This window comes from Homalodisca vitripennis, unplaced genomic scaffold (genome assembly GCF_021130785.1).
Source record: "Homalodisca vitripennis isolate AUS2020 unplaced genomic scaffold, UT_GWSS_2.1 ScUCBcl_2329;HRSCAF=6963, whole genome shotgun sequence".
Classification (NCBI taxonomy): domain Eukaryota; kingdom Metazoa; phylum Arthropoda; class Insecta; order Hemiptera; family Cicadellidae; genus Homalodisca; species Homalodisca vitripennis.
Genome location: NW_025778464.1, coordinates 20,701 through 38,513, shown reverse-complemented (window position 1 = coordinate 38,513; position 17,813 = coordinate 20,701). Strand labels below are relative to the sequence as shown.

The 17,813-nt window shown below is 36.3% G+C and overlaps 1 protein-coding gene across 2 annotated transcripts; it reads left to right on the top strand.

The window, feature by feature from the left end:
* Positions 1 to 276: 276 nt before the first annotated feature.
* LOC124371968 lies at positions 277 to 2,110 on the top strand. 2 transcript variants are annotated; one of them, XM_046830337.1, is made up of 4 exons: positions 277 to 440; positions 894 to 1,008; positions 1,353 to 1,460; positions 1,731 to 2,110. In XM_046830337.1, the coding sequence occupies exons 2-4, from the start codon at positions 897 to 899 to the stop codon at positions 1,952 to 1,954; spliced, it is 444 nt and encodes a 147-aa protein (XP_046686293.1). In that variant the 5' UTR covers positions 277 to 440; positions 894 to 896; the 3' UTR covers positions 1,955 to 2,110. The 2 variants fall into 2 exon arrangements, with proteins under 2 accessions (XP_046686293.1, XP_046686292.1); XM_046830336.1 differs by lacking the exon at positions 277 to 440 and having other exon boundaries at positions 868 to 1,008.
* Positions 2,111 to 17,813: the final 15,703 nt, after the last annotated feature.

The window sequence follows — 17,813 nt, the reverse complement described above, 5'->3', positions numbered from 1 at the left end:
GACTTTATGAGGCACAAGAAAGAAAATATTGAAGCTGCCAACAATCAAAACACCTTATTAAAGCATGATTTACACTTATTGTAATGCAATTATAAAAATGACCATAAATCTATAAGCAAAAATAAATAATCAGCATAACAATTTCTTTTAATGCTGAAAAGTTGCATATATTCAGGTACATTTGTTACTTTTAAATTACTTAATATTTAAGTACATATTCGAGACTGTTATTTCAAAAAGTCGTATGTCAAAAAATTCGGTTTTTTTTTTTTTTATTGCCTTAAAATGTGGCAAATTATGTTTCGCTTCAAGCAGCAAAATCTCTTATGTCAACAGCTGGTCGAATGTGAAATATAAGCTATTGTTTAAAAGTTGTATGTATTCTCTACTGATTTGTGCTACTGCAAAATGTCTTATGTCTGAGAAGACTGGAAGAGAAGGTTAAGTTGTTTTGTTTTCCTTCTTCTCTACTAAATATATACAATTATTCTGTTCTATTTCTGTTCATAAATGTTTCAGAAAGGTTTAATTTGTAACCTACACATTACTTCATAGTGTTTACAGTCTTTAAATCTTACAAAAGAGTTATTTACACTGTTAAATTCTGTTGACGTGTTTTTAGGTTATGTTTGTAACTCCAACTCAAGCTTTAGAAAAATGATTTTCCAACATTTTAAGTATTTCTACTATATGAATAGACTTCATAATAGAGTTTTTAGGACACAAGTTATGGTTTAATATGATTATATCATGCATAATCTTAATATTTATTTCGGTACTAAAAATGTCTTATGTTTGGTATAAGTCTTGTGTTTGGTATTTAGCCTATTTGCATTTTCAAACATACGACTTTTTGGTAAACTTATATTAAATGCAATCTTGCATTGTTTCAGAAAATGATGCAAAGGGGAAAATTGATGGTCGAACTAGCAGAAAAAAGACTGTCTGTTATAAATGTGACCCTACCAGCTGCAAATGAAGTGAGCGTTGCTGAAAACTTAGAGGAAGGTAACCTATAGATTGTTACAACCACATCTTTTCATCTTCATTAGGATTAATATTATGCTATTTATATCTTGTAAGGTTTTAAATTACCTTTAAACATATAGCCTATGCTAGGGTGTTGATAAAATACAAAACAATCTGTAATTTCTAGACCACCAATATAGTTTAGGCTACATACTTCTTTCAAAAAAAGCACCTTGATTTTGACTTTAAGCCCTGATTTTGAAATTGCAATTCATTAAACCTTTTTTTAAGTACATCAACTGAGATATATTTTTAACATTGTTACTCTAGACTATAGGCTACTTAGTTTGTATGCTAAATTTATATTACTTAAAATGTTACAGATGTGCCTCTCACTGCAAGTATATCTGTCCCTACTGTTGCGACTGTGAACCTTCCGACTATGAAAGAAACAAGACATCGGTTTGGCTTGGCTGATAATATAGAGCATGGTAAGTTAATCACTAACCTTTACTTTATTATACTAAGTATGTATTGATGGCAAACATTGTATTAAACCAAGGAAAAGTAAAAACATTGGGCCAACTGTTTTCATCGCTTCAATTTGTGTATAATTAACAACAACCAGATTTTTAAACAGCCTAAGGACTTTCTTTCAGCAACACTTTGGCCAATCCGATTTCTCAATCCAAAAATGTGTTTAAATAATCTTTCAAGCTGGTAGAATTTTAATGCTAATTATATTGTTGTTAATGTTGCAGGTGAACCAGACGTGGCTGCTGCTAAAGAGGGAATACCAGTGCCGGTTGAAGTTGGCAGTTCTCCTCTTATTGATTTAGAGGAAGTCGACGAACAAGCAGTTGAAATACCTCTTTCGTACAAGAAAGAGAAACTCAGAGGAACCAACCAAGAATCTGCTAGACCTAGCCGAAATAAAAAAATCAATAGGGAGAGAAAAAGTTCAGAAAATTTTACAACAAACTGATGATAGTATAAATGATCCCTTATTTTCTTCTGATTCAGATGTTTATGAGCCTAGTTCAAGCTCTAGTGATGAAGAATCCTGCTTTTCAAAAAGAATTAAAGTATTGAAAAAAGTACGTGAAAAACAAAACATTTCTCCTCCTATCATTGCCGTAAAAACCCCAAAGTTTGGTTAACAGGTCAGATAACACTGATAACAATCAACAAACTGTTGAAGAAGTTGGTGTGTTTCATGAGAATAGTCCTTCTCCAATGGTTGAAGAGGAAGAAGATTATATAGTAGAGAACCGTGGTCAGGTGGAACAGCCTATAGGAGGCATACAAGAAAAAAGGAAACGGAGGGAAAGGAGAAAATGCAGATCCAAGGGACTGGGAAAGGAATGTTAACTCTGCTAAAAGAAAAAGAGGAGAGCCTTATTTAGGGTTGAAGAAACAAGAAAGTGAAAATGGCAGAAAATACAAGTTCAATAATGAAAGGAAAGGGAAAGAGGTGAAAGATCGATGCAGATGCAAAAATGGTAGGAACTATAGCTGTGACAAACGTAACAGATCTGGACAGAAACCAACTTTTCACAAATTTCTGGAAGAACGTAGATAGTTGGGAAGCAAAGCGAGCTGTAATTGTATCACTGGTAGAAAAATCACACCCTAACTATCGGCGAAGTACAACTGATGTTGAGAATTCTCGCAAAAATGTGTCTTTCAAATACTACCTAAAAGTGGGGGACGGTAAAGTTAGAGGCTGCAAGAAGATGTTTTTAAAACACATTCTGTCTTGGTGAAAAAATCAGTCAGATCTTGGGTATTGAAAGGACCTATGGACCAACCACTGCCACAAGAAAATAATCCAGATGATATTTCAGCAAGTTAATGAGATTTTTTCCAAATAATAATGACCAGGAGCCAAAAAAAGATTCTGGAAAAGAGAGATACTGTTTCGGCAGTTTTTTTGAATTCTCTTCCAAAAATGGAATCCCATTATTGTCGGGGCCAAGACAACAAAACAGTATTTTGGAACCTAATTGGGGAAACCAAATCCCAGCTACATAGGGAATACTAGCCGTTGGTGTGAGGAGAGGAATCTTGAAACAGCCTCAAGAGCTCTTTTTCACAAAGTTTTTGTTCTAATGAACATAGGATTTTTCATACCAAAAAATGATCAATGTGAAACGTGCATCAAGTTTAAGTTGAGAAAGATCACAGAAGAGGAGTTATCAGCAGCATCAAAGTAGAAAAGAAGGAGCTAGGAATGAGAAGGAAATCGATAAGAAGAAAGCAGCAGAGTCAAATAATACATTGGTAGTGGCCGTTGATGTACAAAAAGTGTTGACATGCCCAAATATTAAGGCATCTTCATCTTACTACAAAACTAAGTTAAAAGTACATAACTATTCCATTTACAATCTTGCAAACCATGATGTAACATGCTACATCTGGCATGAGGGAAATGGGTGAGTTAAATGGTGATATCTTTGCCTCCATGCTTGTGAGGTTTCTTACAAAACAAATAGAAAGTTGCCCAGACATTACTGATGTTGTTATTTGGAGTGATGGTTGCACCAACCAAAACAGATGCGAAACAGTGTCGAACGCTCTTTTGTACGTTGCCATAAATAAAAAGGTAACAGTGTACCAAAAATACCTCGAGGTGGGCCACACCCAGATGGAAGTAGATAGTGTGCATAGCACAATTGAAAGGAAATTAAAAAAACATGAACACTTTGTTCCTGCAGACTTTTGTTAGAGACATCAAGGAAGCTCGAAGATTTCCAGGCCCCTACTCTGTAGAAACCCTAACATACAAAGACTTTTCTAGCTATGCTGATGGTTACTACAAAAGTATAAGACCCGGAAATAAAAAAGGCGATCCTTATGTAACAGACCTCAGATGCCTTAAGTACAATTCCGATGGTCAAATATGGTATAAACTACAGTTCTCTGATAACTGGGCCCTTCTGCCTAGGCGTCCCAAATCAATAACAGAGGTTTACTCTCAGCTCAAACCACTGTACAACAAGCCAGTGCCCATCACAGCTAGAAAATTCAAGGACCTGCAAGAGTTGAAAAACCTCCGAAGAAGAATTACCGTTTGTTTTATTGACCATTTGTGTCATGAAAACTGATTAAAAAACTAGTTTAGGTTATGTCTTTATTCAAATGTAAAATAATATCTTTAATAAAGTGTGGTTTTCATAAAAAGTCGTATGTTAATAAAACACCCTAATTTGTGTACAAAAAGTCTTATGTCTGTGTAAAAATGTCGTATGTTGAGATATAATTGTAATTTTAATTGCAAAAAGTCGTATGTGCGTTTAAAAAACCCATAATTATTAACTTACATCAATAAACACCTTTTAATATATTATTAAATCATAATAATAACCTATTAACTCATTTCCAGATCTAAAATATTAACAAGTAACAAAATATTAAGTTTTTTTGCTCTCTTGAAAAGTGCCCCTTTTGACGTACGACTTTTTTGCAATAACAGTCTTATTAGAAGATAAAATCCTAAACATGCCAACAACTAAAACACCCTATTTTCAGAGGGGTACAGTTATTGGCACACAAGTGCCAACTACTATAACATGACCACTTAAATGGTTTAGTTATTGGTACCCCTTTAATGGTGAACGTTTATAAGATTATGTTGCCAAACATAACCTAAAGTCTATCTATTAAGTTCATATTTCAAGTAAAATTAATATGACATGTAAGAAATTACTATTACTGTTGTTTAAGAGGATCTTGTAAATCATGTTTCTTAACAAACTAATAAGGAAAGAGATGTGAAATGCTTACCTTGTAGAGATTTGTAAATAGCTTATAACAGACAAGGCACGTGTTGACTTCCACTGAAAGAACATGTGCTGCACCCATCTGTGAATGTCGAGAACTATCTATTTCCTCCACAGAGTATGAAGCACTCTTATTATAGTGAATAGAGTTAAAAGATGCCAACTTCTGTACCCCTGGCAACAATTGTACCTCTTACCCTACTCGGCACACTGTCTGCATTTCCGCTGAACTGTCCTTATCGCCACATAGCTTGGACATCCGTCACCTTTCTGCTGACTTGTGTGGGCATCGGTCACTGCGGTCGATGTCTGTACAATACTAGCACATGCACTCTTCTACGACTAAACTAATCTAGTGTTGCTACTTAAAATAATAATTTACTTTCTTACACTTTTTTATTCAAATTGTATCTTAGGAAATCTGTAAATGCATATTACAACACTATCTCCTGTCTAAAGCTATTTTCATCTAAATACTACAAAGTAATTGCACCTAACGTGCTTAATAACGCTTGAGTCTCTTCACGTGAATAGTATTTACATAACATTTATCCTTTTTATTCTTAATCTATACTTCGTAGTTCACATCCGATAACTTTGCTACTACTTTATAGGGTCCATGCCACCGGTGTAGTAGTTTATCTGATTTACCCTGCTTTCTGGTCGGAGTCCACAACATGACCAGGTCTCCCACCTCGTACTCCACAAAGCGCACCTTGTCGAGCGCCTTGTCGTAGCGCTCCTTTTGTCGCCTCTAACTCTGGGCGATTATCTTGACTACGTCTCGCCGACACTGCTGTAAGCGTCTAAGCACTACTTCCGCTTCTTCATCTCCACAATGGTCTTGGCCTAGACTGATGTGTACAGGTAGTCGTGCCTCTTTACCATACATTGAATACAACGGTGAATGCTTCACAGCCTCTTGTCTTGCGGTATTGTAGCTAAAGCGCGTCAGGTTGACCGTTGATGTTCACTCATGACCTTGACCTAAAATTCTGTCCCCTATCAGTTAAGAATTTCTTTCGGGCAGCCAAACTTGGACTGTATTCCGAGACAGACAATCTGGAAGCACATGTAAACTTCATTGCTTATGACGTATTTCATATTCATATTCCATAAGCTTAGGCGCCCATACTTCTAATCTACCTGAAACATCTTTATTTAGATCTAGCCAGCATAGAGGGTTGTGGTCGACAACTATTGTAAATTTTCTACCACAGAGAAATGGTTGAATATGTTGTAGTGACCACACTACTGAATTACATTCCTTTTCTGTAGTAGTATACTCTTCAGCATCCGAAAGTCGTCGCGATCCATACGAATTAGGTAATGAATCATTGTTCTCGATTTGCATGAGAGTCGCCCCCACTCCCTGATCACTTATATTTGGGTGAAGTTCCACAGGAAGGGTTGAATTGAAATGTTTCAAAATTGGGGATGACGTCAGTTTATCTTTCAGAGTCTGTAAGGCGTCCTCCTGCTCTTGGTTCAACTGAAATCGAGTATCTTTCCTCGTAAGCCGTGTGAGCGACCTTGCTATTTTTGATTAGTTGGGTACGAACTTCTTGTAATAATTACACAGTCCTGAGAATAATTTTAAAGCTCTCAATCTTCTTGGAGGCTCAAAATCTTGCACTACTTTTATTTGTCGAATCTGGACCTATACATGGCCTAGAAGTTTAACTTCATTGTAACCAAAAAACATTTAAGACGAATTAAGCATCATTTTACTTGTTTTCTTCTCGTTACGGGATCTGCCAATACCCAGCATTCATATCGAGTGTACAGAACCATTGGGAACCGTTCAAATAAGTTAAAATGTCCTCTATAAGGGGCAAGGGATGTCTGTAATATACAACCAGATCGTTTAAGCGCTAATAATTCACACAGAATCTCTTTTCGCAGGTCTTGTTACGTACTAGATCGACAGGTGATGCATAATCGCTGTAGCTAGGTTGTATCACTCCTCTCTTCAACATGTCTTCCACTTGATCCTTTAGAATCTCTCGTTCTGCCTGTGATAATAGGGAGGTTAGTGTAATGATCGATGATCTTTGAATTTAATTACATGCTCGCATACGTTGGTTCTGCCTATCTCAGTATTGTCCCAGGCAATATACCTATCTTTGAACTTCTGTAGTAACTCCATTAATTGGGCCGTCTTTGATTCGCTCAACTCGAGATTCACATCCAATTTTGCGGACTCACATAACTCTATCTTGTTGTTCTGGTAATTTATTACCTCACTAGACTTGTCCTCTCTCACTTTCTGGGCCTTAAATATTTCTGCTAATATTTTCTACTTCTTCTATAACTTTCACGCATTCTGAAAAATTTGCTAATATTACGTTCTCAGGAATTGAGGATTCTATCAGACCGTAGGGCATGACAACTGTCTTGTTCTTGAACAACTCTTTCTTGGGCTCTAAAATTCCAACACTGAGTAGAATACCCTGACTAGTAATCTTCAACAATTTTTGACTTCTAGGAGGCAGTTCAACAGAACGGGCACAAAAAACTTTCACTGGTTCCTTGTCAGTTTTGTCAAGATGAATTGGTTACGCCAAGTAGGATTAGGTAGTGGCCTCAAATATTTAGATTCTCGTTCTCTGCTTTGAAATGGGGCTATTATTTTTCTCTCGCTGTTCGTAGTAAACTGTACGGTACACCCAGTAAAATGTATAGATGTTCTACATTTCAGATGGAAGTCGATTTTAAGAATACAACGTTTTTCTACTCCTTTGGCTACAGATACCGGAAATCTCCGTGACGCAGTAGCTAATTTTCTGTGTGATTACTGTTTGGCCTACTATTTGAAGGGTGCAGGGGAAAAACTCACCTAGTCCAAAAAAGTTGAAATAGAGATTATGAAGCCATTTAATAGCGCATGGTCTATATTTTCACATGCCGAAAGCTAGAGGGGAAATACCAACTGAGTCACAAGATTATAGCCACTTAACAATTTGAACCACAGGGGAAAACCACTCAGTCCATTAGGTTCACCCTTTCCGATCTGTTGGCCAGCTGTGCTGGACAATGTAAATACTTAGTCAGCTCGACGTTGTTATGACAATTTGCCACCGCCATGACAACGTCACGTCGGCAATGCGACCACATGTTTTGTCCCCGGCGGTCCGTTGTCCACCACTGCTGGACAAGTACGTTTTCCCAATACTGTCTGATGGCCAGCATAGGTGGACATTTTTTATAATTTTGTTGTTATTTACTCTTATGTCTGGGTAGTGCTGCGATCTATTAAAACTCTTAAAAACTATATTAAATTTGCTTCTGTTACGTTGGTACTGTGCTTCCGCTCGTTTCCTTCACTGTGTCAAATGTAAAAGACACGTGCTCTCACTCTTGTGTTGTTATCCTTTCACATCTTTGTTTCGTCGAATTTTTTTATATATTTAGTCTAAAATACACGCGAGTTTTGTAATATAAATATCTTATATTTAAATAGTGCAGTAATTTTAAGTATAAATAAGTGTATTTAATGTGAATAAATGTGTAATATTAGGCCTATAAGTGTTGTGTTGTTTTTTTATTCTGAGACAGTATATTAATTTGTAAATAAGTTATTATATTGAGACTATTCATTTACAAATATGAGCAATAATATTGCTGACAATTCTGATGACATACGAAGTGCTAAGATAATGGTTGTCCGAGTGATTCTGATCACGAAAGTGACATCAATTCTAATATTGAAGAAGTGTTCGAACAAGAACTTGTAGATGAATTGGGTGATATTAGTGACATTTTTGATTGTGTAAATAGTGATAGACATCTTGACAATGCAGCAGAATGTTTAATACAACAACCCAATGAATCTATATAAGATGATGTGTTGACTGACAATCAAAATGAAGGAGACCAAGTCCAGGACGAAGAACAAGCTGAGGTAGGTGGAGGCAGTGATCAACAGGATGAAGGTGACGAGGAAGAGGATGAGGATGGCTGGAGGGAATGGACTGCAAATGATGTAAGTTTTGACCAATTTACTTATAATAACACTCCAGGCTTCAAGCCACCTACAGGTTCAATGCCTACAACTGAGATGGAATACTTCCAATTAGTTTTTACGGACGAATTGTTAACTGAAATAATGAATGAGACAAATCGTTATGCAAGGGAGAAAATACTTTAAAATACCCCTTTAAGAAAAAATTCAATTTGGTGGACCTGGAAGGACGTCACTCTTCCAGAACTAAAGGCCTTTCTGGGAGTACTCATTAATATGGGGTTGAATCCCAAACCTGAATTACAAGATTACTTCTCTGATGACTACATCGATTTTCAGCCCTTTTTTAAAAAATACCTTCTCCAAAAACAGATTCAGGCAGATATTCTGGAAACTGCACATTAGTCCCCCAATGACTGGTCCAGTAGCAGGTACCATTACACGGTCAGGGAAAGTCCGTAGAGTAGTCTCATATTTGGATAAGAAGTTCAGGAAATTCTATGTTCCTGAACATAACGTCAGCGTAGATGAGAGCACAGTAGCTTTCAAAGGCTGAGTACATTTCAAAGTATACAATAAAGACAAGCCCAACAAATGGGGGGTTAAGATCTGTGTAATGTCCGAATCAAAGTCAGGGTATATTTTAGCTTTAGAGCCCTATTTAGGAAAATATACCACTGTTAACATGCCCCGAGAAGATCTAGGTGTTACAAGTAGGATTGTATTGCACTTAGTCCAAAAACTGGAGCAAGACTATGGCACATGTGAAGGTTTACAAATTTACACGGACAGGTTCTATACTAATTTACAGTTAGCCTCAGAACTTTATAACAAAACAATCCACATCACTGGTACTATCATGCGCAATAGAAAAGGATTACCACGTCAAATAAGGCAAATGAGAAAGGTTAACCACTCAAAAGTAAATAAACACAAACAGGTAAGACCACTAATTAAACTTAAGAAAGGAGACATAAAGGCCTATCGTAAAGAGAATAAGTTTTCTGTATTAATTTGGAAAGACGTTAATGACGTGACCATGCTGTCTACTCTCTATGATGCATCAACACAGACTGTGAAAAGAATACAAAAGGGCAATATTGTAGAGAATGTAGTAAAACCAACTGTGACCTGTATGTATATAATGAACATATGGGTGGTGTGGATCTAACCGATCAGTACATATCCTCATATGCATTCATCAGAAAGACCATCAAGTGGTGGCGTAAGATATTCTTTTGGCTGCTCGAAACCGGCATAGTCAATTCGTTGATCTTATTTAACATCAACAAGCCAAGAAAAGATCAAGTGCAACAAAGACAATTTAGGAAGAAACTTGTCAAACAATTAACAGCAGCAGTAAAAAACAACAACAAACGCAGACCATCAGACATAATAGAAGAACAACGATTAGACGGCACACTCCACTTGATGTACCCACTTGAAAATAGACAAACGAAAGACTGTGCAGTGTGCAGTGACAGGAACACACCAGGAGCTAGAAAACGTACCACATTCTTTTGTAAAACCTGTCAAAACAAGCCTGGACTATGTGCCGGAATGTGCTTTGAGATATATCACACTGAAAAAATTTTAAAAATTAATTTCTATTCAAAATTGCCAAAAGAAAATGTACAAATTTTTTACAACTTTTTTTAACTAGTTTTTTTAACATTAACACTTATAGGTGTTATTAACACTTCAACCTAAGAACTAACTTAGTTTAAACGGCTGTTTTCTCAACTTAGCTCAACTTTTAATTTGATATATTGGTTGCTAAGAAACTATAACTTAAAATTTTTTTACAATTTAACTAAAAAACCCTTGAAATGGCTGGGACAGCACATATAAATATTACTAAGAACCCGGGACTCAAAGTGTTAACCAAAACAAGCCCCACCCAACCTCTTTCAACGAGTGGGGGTGTGGTTTGTAACCGCACTAATAACTGCAACCCAACAATCACAACACAATCGCGCTTGGACTCGTGGACCCACAGAGTACCGACTGGTGATTGCTCACCAAAGCTACCCGCCAGCTGCTACCGGACTGCCCCTGCGCGTGCTCTACCCTCCTCATTCCTCCCTCAGTCCCTCTGACTCCGAGTCTCTCCAGTCAATCTGTGGGATTAAAAATTAAAATCAAACTCATTGTTAATTATTCGTAATAACTTTTCCTTCTATCAAGAATAGCTATTTTGCTTACTTTCTATACTATATTCCATGTTTGATTAGAATTATAAGTAAAGCACTCCATTTTTCGTAAACAATTATGTATTACTTTTGTAAAAATCTTAAATTACATTTTATACTTCTATTAGCTTAATATGACTACAAAGTATTTATTTAAGTAAGATTATTGCCCTTGGTAAAACACTATTGTGTGTGGTTATTGTCTTATGAAATTTGATTCATCGCATGTCTGACTACACAAATTGTACTGGGTGTCCCAGAAAGGAATGCACTTTTAAAAAGAAAAAAAAAACAGAAAAATGGCTTTATTTACAGCAATTATCCCAGGATTACCTGTTTTTACACTTCAGGGAAATTACTTGTGAAAGATTACATCATCCAGATGTAGACCCCTCCGGCGCCGGCACTCCGCCAAACGAAACCTTACATCTGCGAAAACTCGACGGCAGAGTTCTGGTGGGATGTCTTCAATTTCCTCACGAATATTTTGCTTCAGATGATCGAGGGTAGCAGGAGCGTTGTTGTACACCCGACTTTTTAGATACCCCCACAAAAAAAAGTCTAGTGGAGTTAGGTCTGGGCTTCTCGGAGGAAAGTTTATGTCACCAAATCTGGAAATGACTTTCCCACGAAACAGCTGCCTTATTGCAGTCATGGAGTTTCCTGCTGTATGACACGTAGCTCCGTCCTGTTGAAACCACAATCTTTGCCTGTTAGCCCGAGGTAACGTCTGCAAGAACGGCTGTAAATGATCATTAATCATTGTTATGTATCGCTGGGAATTTACTGTCACAGCGTTCCCTTGGTTATCCTCAAAGAAATACGGCCCAATGATGCCTGTTTGAGTCATTCCCGCCCAGACAGTAACCTTCGGGGAATGTAAACAGCGTTGGTGTTTCTCCCTTGGATTTTCTGCAGACCAATAACGGCAGTTTTGCTTATTCACATATCCATCGACATGGAAATGTGCTTCATCACTGAAGATTATGTTATTGAAATTTTTAAAACTACGAAGCATCTCGTTTGCGTAGTTAAGCCGAAGCGGGTAGTCAGTCTCTTTCAATGCCTGTACTAACTGGATTTTGTACGGGTGTAACTTCAAATCTTGTTTCAAAATGCGTTGAATACTGGTTTGGGGTATATTCAAAGCAGCAGCGTGTTTTCTTACTGATCGATGTGGATTATCCTCCACAGCATCTCGGACACGCTCGATATTTTGTTCAGACGCACTTCTCTATGGCGACCGATGGGACGAGGGTTCATAATTGATCCTGTAGCTTCAAATTTGCGCACCCAGCATTTAATTATGTTCACTGATGGCGTTTGGTTGAGATCATGAAGTCTGTATTGAACGCGGAAGTGTCGTCGAACTGTCACATAAGAAAGCGTATGGTAATACTCGCGTACACAGAAAGCACGCTGCTCACCGGTAAAGCGATCCATGGCAAATGATTTTCCGCGGGCATGGCTACAAAGCCCTGATAAGCTCTTTATCTTATCTCTCTTGAACATTCGGCTTTCCCCAAAATAAAAGTGCATTCCTTTCTGGGACACCCAGTATATTCACATCCCCCTATTTTACAGCATTTAAAATAACCCCACCGGTCATAGCCTTAATTAATTATGTCTTGATATCAACAAAGGTAATTTAAGAATAATCAGGCTTTCCCTGTAATCTCATTCCACCTGTTTTATTCACAACATAATATAACTTGAGTATAAAATCTCTCAGGGAGTTTTATACTACGTGCCCTTTCGTCGTCAGATGTTAGATCATATATATTCCACATTGATGTGAGTGAATTATTTTGTTGGACATAAATTTATCATTCTTCTGCCAATTTCCGGTATATGTGATACAAAATACAATAGACTAAGGTACATTTATTTGGTTTAAACCTCATAGATTTGCAATACAAAACATACAAATAAACAATAGTAATGATAATGAACAAAACATAAACAAATGTAATAAGACAGTAATATTACAAAAAATAATATTTATATCTGTCTTATCATACAAATATTTATTTATTGTGTAGACTATTTAGATACAATATAAAAGCATTGGGCATCAATAAATGTACTCTGAAGGATGTCTTGAAAACGGTGGAGTAGAGTGTATGATAAACTCTATATATCAGCGGGTGTGGGGTCCAGCCACCACTGAAGAAAGGTTTGAAACATTAGGTCCTAAAATTAATATTCTATAGTAATTCTCAACTAATAAGAGGAGGACAAATATCAGCTCAGAGCATTAAGTTTACAATAAAATCTCTGTACCATCAATTACCAGGAAGAATTACAATCTTCTACAACAAATACAGTTTAATATGAAGTATATGAAGGATAAATTGAATCATAATATATCATAATAAATAATAACAAAATAGATCAGTATAATCACTAAACGAGAGAAAAGCTAAATCTTATTACTAAACTAGGGTGAAAAAGTGTAGATATCCGAATTTGAAGGATGAATGAACCATGAATCTCTGATAAAAAATACGGGATATAAATCTACATGTAAGTACTTTTATAGAGGATACATTTACTGTGTATATAATTACACATTTTTGAGACATAAAATTAGTAACTGTATGTTTTTTTACTGCTGCTGAGCCGTTGACGTCTACTGCATGCATTTCGCAAAAACGCAACAGACGCTATGCAATTAACAAATTATGGACAAATAAAATATAAACTTCAAGCTAATTAATTACAAAGCACGGCATTTCGTTACTTTGGTTGTCCAATTCTGGGTCTGGGGCTTTATACACAAAGTGCGACAGACACACGTTATAGCGATCGGTAATTAAATATCGTAATAAGTAATGAAAACGTTATAGGGATCGATAATTATCTTAAATAATAATTAATAAACATGTTACAGCAATCAGAAATTAACTATCGTAAAAATTAAAGAACGTCAAAAATATTGAACGACGAAAAATAAAAATATTTTGTTTGTTGGCGAATTTAATGTTATCCTAATATTTATAAAAAGACTCCAATGGCATATTAGACATTCTTTTTGGTACAGTTTTATACAAAGTATTACAGATATCAGCATGAAATTTGACAGGGAAGGCACAAAGTTATATAACAAAATCTTGACTATAATGTACAAAAACTAAATTTCTAGGTAATAGTAAATACTAAAAAAGTTACAATATACATGCACTGTATAATATTTACACATAGTTACGCACACACTCTACATAATATATATACTCTTTGGTATGTCTCAACCTTTATCCTACAATTGGGACATACCACATAGTTAATTAACACTCCTGCCTCATTTCTCATACCCTGCCGGTGGAGGCGAACACAAGGTCCACAAAAGGGTATGTGACTGCAGGGTGCAATCATGTAAGTCCTTACATTTGTAAGACATGTTGAGCAGGTGGCTTCTCCTGGGTCTGCCACAGTCCCATCATCGTCCACAGGAATTTCTTGTAATCTATGAAACTGGTTATCAATTGTTTCCTGCGGATGTGGTAAAGAGTACTGCTAAATCCTTGTTTGTTATTAAATATTAAAGCAGGTGCATTAAACCAAAAAGCATTTAAAAAAATTAAGAACGGTTTCAATGGTTGTGTATTATCAAGTTTTGAGCGAAACAGTGATTCCAGATGCTAAACAACAGAAATAAATAAATATTACTAAATAAAACGTAATATGCATTTAAAAGACACTATACTGAATTCTTATGGCGAAGTATAATAAATTAGCATCTCAATGTTTATTATCTGTCGTATATTGGAAACATAATTTGAATGTAATTATATTGTGCAGCAGGCTCATCTTCATTTGAAACATTTAAGTAATCCTCAACAAATTCTTTAAGCTTACCTTGAACTAGACTACGATCACGACCACGGGCTAGACCACGCCCACGGGCTCGACCGCGCCCATGAGCTCGACTGCGACCACGGACAGCACCGTGGACAGGTCTTCGTCCTCTTCCAAGAACTTCTCGAGGATTCTCAATAATTGGATCTGAAGAGAAAATAATTAAATTTCAACTGTTGAAATTTTTTCAACGATTTAATTAATTAAAATTTGTAGACGGAAACATAATTTCGTATGCTCGAATTTCCTAAGTTTGGTCAACTTTTATAGAGAATATTGGATATCCTTCATACCCTCCAGCCGGGCATTCCTGGATACTGATGTCATTAGCTCCACAAATCGTTCTTGTACTATTTAAGACATTGTTCGACTGAAAATCTTTTAGTATTCATGTGAAAATTCTTATTTATCTTTTTGATGCCAGCAGGTAAGTTAAACATTCTTAATGTCGCGTATCAGTTTTGCTCGCTAGCAGAAAAATGTTATGTAGAAGTTGATATATGAAAATGTGCATGGGCTAATTTAAGGAGCATAGCTAATCTCTTTCACTTTACACGATTATGAATTGAACCGAGGTGTTACCTTCTGGAGCTCGTCTGCGTCGTCTAGGTCCCGCAATCGGTTCCACGGAATCCTCATGTAAAGGAGGTATTCCGATTGGCGAAGGAGGTTGTGGATGAGCTACATCATCATCTGGATCATCATCATCATTGGAGTTGACAACGGCGTCCATTACAACATGGCTTGCTCGCTGCAGAAACTGGAGAACTGTATATTCCCCAGTAATGTACAATTCCGTTGCTTCCGCAATTCTTAGATTTTGTGCAAGGTACGCTGCAGGCGTTGCTCGAGGTTGCCCCCAAGGAAGCTAGAATACAAGGTAGGGTTCACGCGCATCTCCCCTCTCCCCGCGGCGACTGTGCCGCGTCGTCTGGTGCCCACGCCCCGGCCCGCCACTGGGCACCACAACACAACACACATTCCTGAGTCTTACTGCCGACTGCCTTACTTAAAAATGATAAAGCATTTATTATTATTTTACCATAATGAAGTTACAAACACATATATATTATTATGGATAAAGACACTTTATTTATATACAGTATAATTAAATTAAAACCAAGACTTAAAACATGGACGTAACACTTACTAGTAAACACGTTTGCAGTAATGCGTTGTACTGGCTGAAAACAAAAACTGTATAAAGTAACATATTTGTTAAATTATTATACATTTATCGACTGAAATAGTAAATATTACGTTCTCTGATTGAAACACTAATTGAAATACTTCAAATTATTAAAAACATAATAGTGTAACATTTAAAAAAGCAATATTAATATCCTACTAGTATTTACGTATTTATATTTTACAACTTACTATTAAAAAATAAATAACGTGTAACAATTACCTGATATTTACTGAAGTTTAGCCAGTTTTTTACTGTTCTTTCGCCCGCCATCTAAATCAGTACATATGTACCTTTTCAAAGTTTTTTTTCTTATTCTCAGAATTCATACTTATGAATGTTCTTGTACGGACGTAACACGAAATAGCGAATTCGTCGATATCCGGGTACTTTAACGAAAGGATTTTCTGTAAGTTTGCCATCACATTGTCACCCTTATTTAGGCTATCACCATGGTAAGTATTAAAGTCTTTTTCCATGTTACAAACTATTTGAAGCCAATTATCTGATGGTTCCATTAGTGACCCCCTGGATATTGTAGAGAGCCAATCCTGTTTGTCTGTAATGTTTTGACTTGAAGGATGACCATAAATATACGATGTGATCAATTTATTCTTTTTCGCCCTAAACGCTATGTACCCTGCAAGCATTTTCAGTAAATCAGGATTTTCTTGACAAGCATCGCTGCTCAATACATCTGTCTCTAAATTAAGTTTGGAATTTAGTGTTTCTATAAACTCATCCTCTTGTACTTTATCACCTTCAATTTGACCTTGTGATATTTTCTCTGCAGATGAGACATTTGTGTTTTCACCCTGTAGGTTGTCAATCAAATCAGCACTTAACGTCGCTGAGTCTTCTTCTAAACAGTTCTCGTGCTTTGTTAATGGAACAGGACAACGGCTTAAAAGTAATGATTTTATTCTATTACTGACTGCTGTTGGAAGTGGGTGATCATAGAATTTTCCGAGGCCTCTAATTAAGGAAAAGTAGGACTCACAGTCTTGATTACATCTTGATGGCATAACATACGTGTAACCTTCTTTATTCAGTTCATTATATAAGCCCCTTAAAGTGCTAATAGAAATAAGAAAAACTTTCTGAAATGGTAACAACCCAGGCTCCTTGTTCTTGTCTTATCTCTCTTAGCTCTTTTCCTCTTGGGTGTATTTGTGTTATCATCAACCGATTGGGTGGTTAATTCTATATTTTTTCCTGTGTTCAGTGCTTTATTAGCTCCGGTAGTGTTTGTTTCAGCACAATTTGGTTGGGATTTTGTTTTAACAACTCTCATTGACTTATACAATTGATGTAGGTTTACAAGAGCTTGATCTTGTTCTGTTAGATTTATGCCATAACCGCATTTTAATTTATTCGTGGGGTCGTACGGCTGCCTAGAGTTCAATACGTCAAATCCATCATTGACCGTTTTGATGAAAGAGACAACGTGGTCATTCCCATGCAAATTGTACAATAGCTTTAGCTGTGTTAGAAAGTAACTCATCTGCCTTTCTAACATTTTGTCTTTCTGATCCTTTTAGCAAAAGATGGTTTAGTGAAACTTTATATGCAAATTTCAGATCTCCGTCTTTTTGCAGTTCAATCAGTTTAAAAAATATCTGTGGCAAAACCAATTTCCCATCAGAAAGCAAATATGAGTCGACCAATTCCAAAACTCACTAACTCCAAAATTTTTGAAATTGAGGTTTTTATAGTATTTGGCAGTATTTGGGGAGTTTTATAAGGTAGCAAAAGATCTTGTTCCAAAAACTCTCTAATTCTTATGGAAATATCAATGTAAAAAACTGCAACTGCAACAAAACTCTCTAAATCCAATCCCTTTACTGAAACAAAACTCG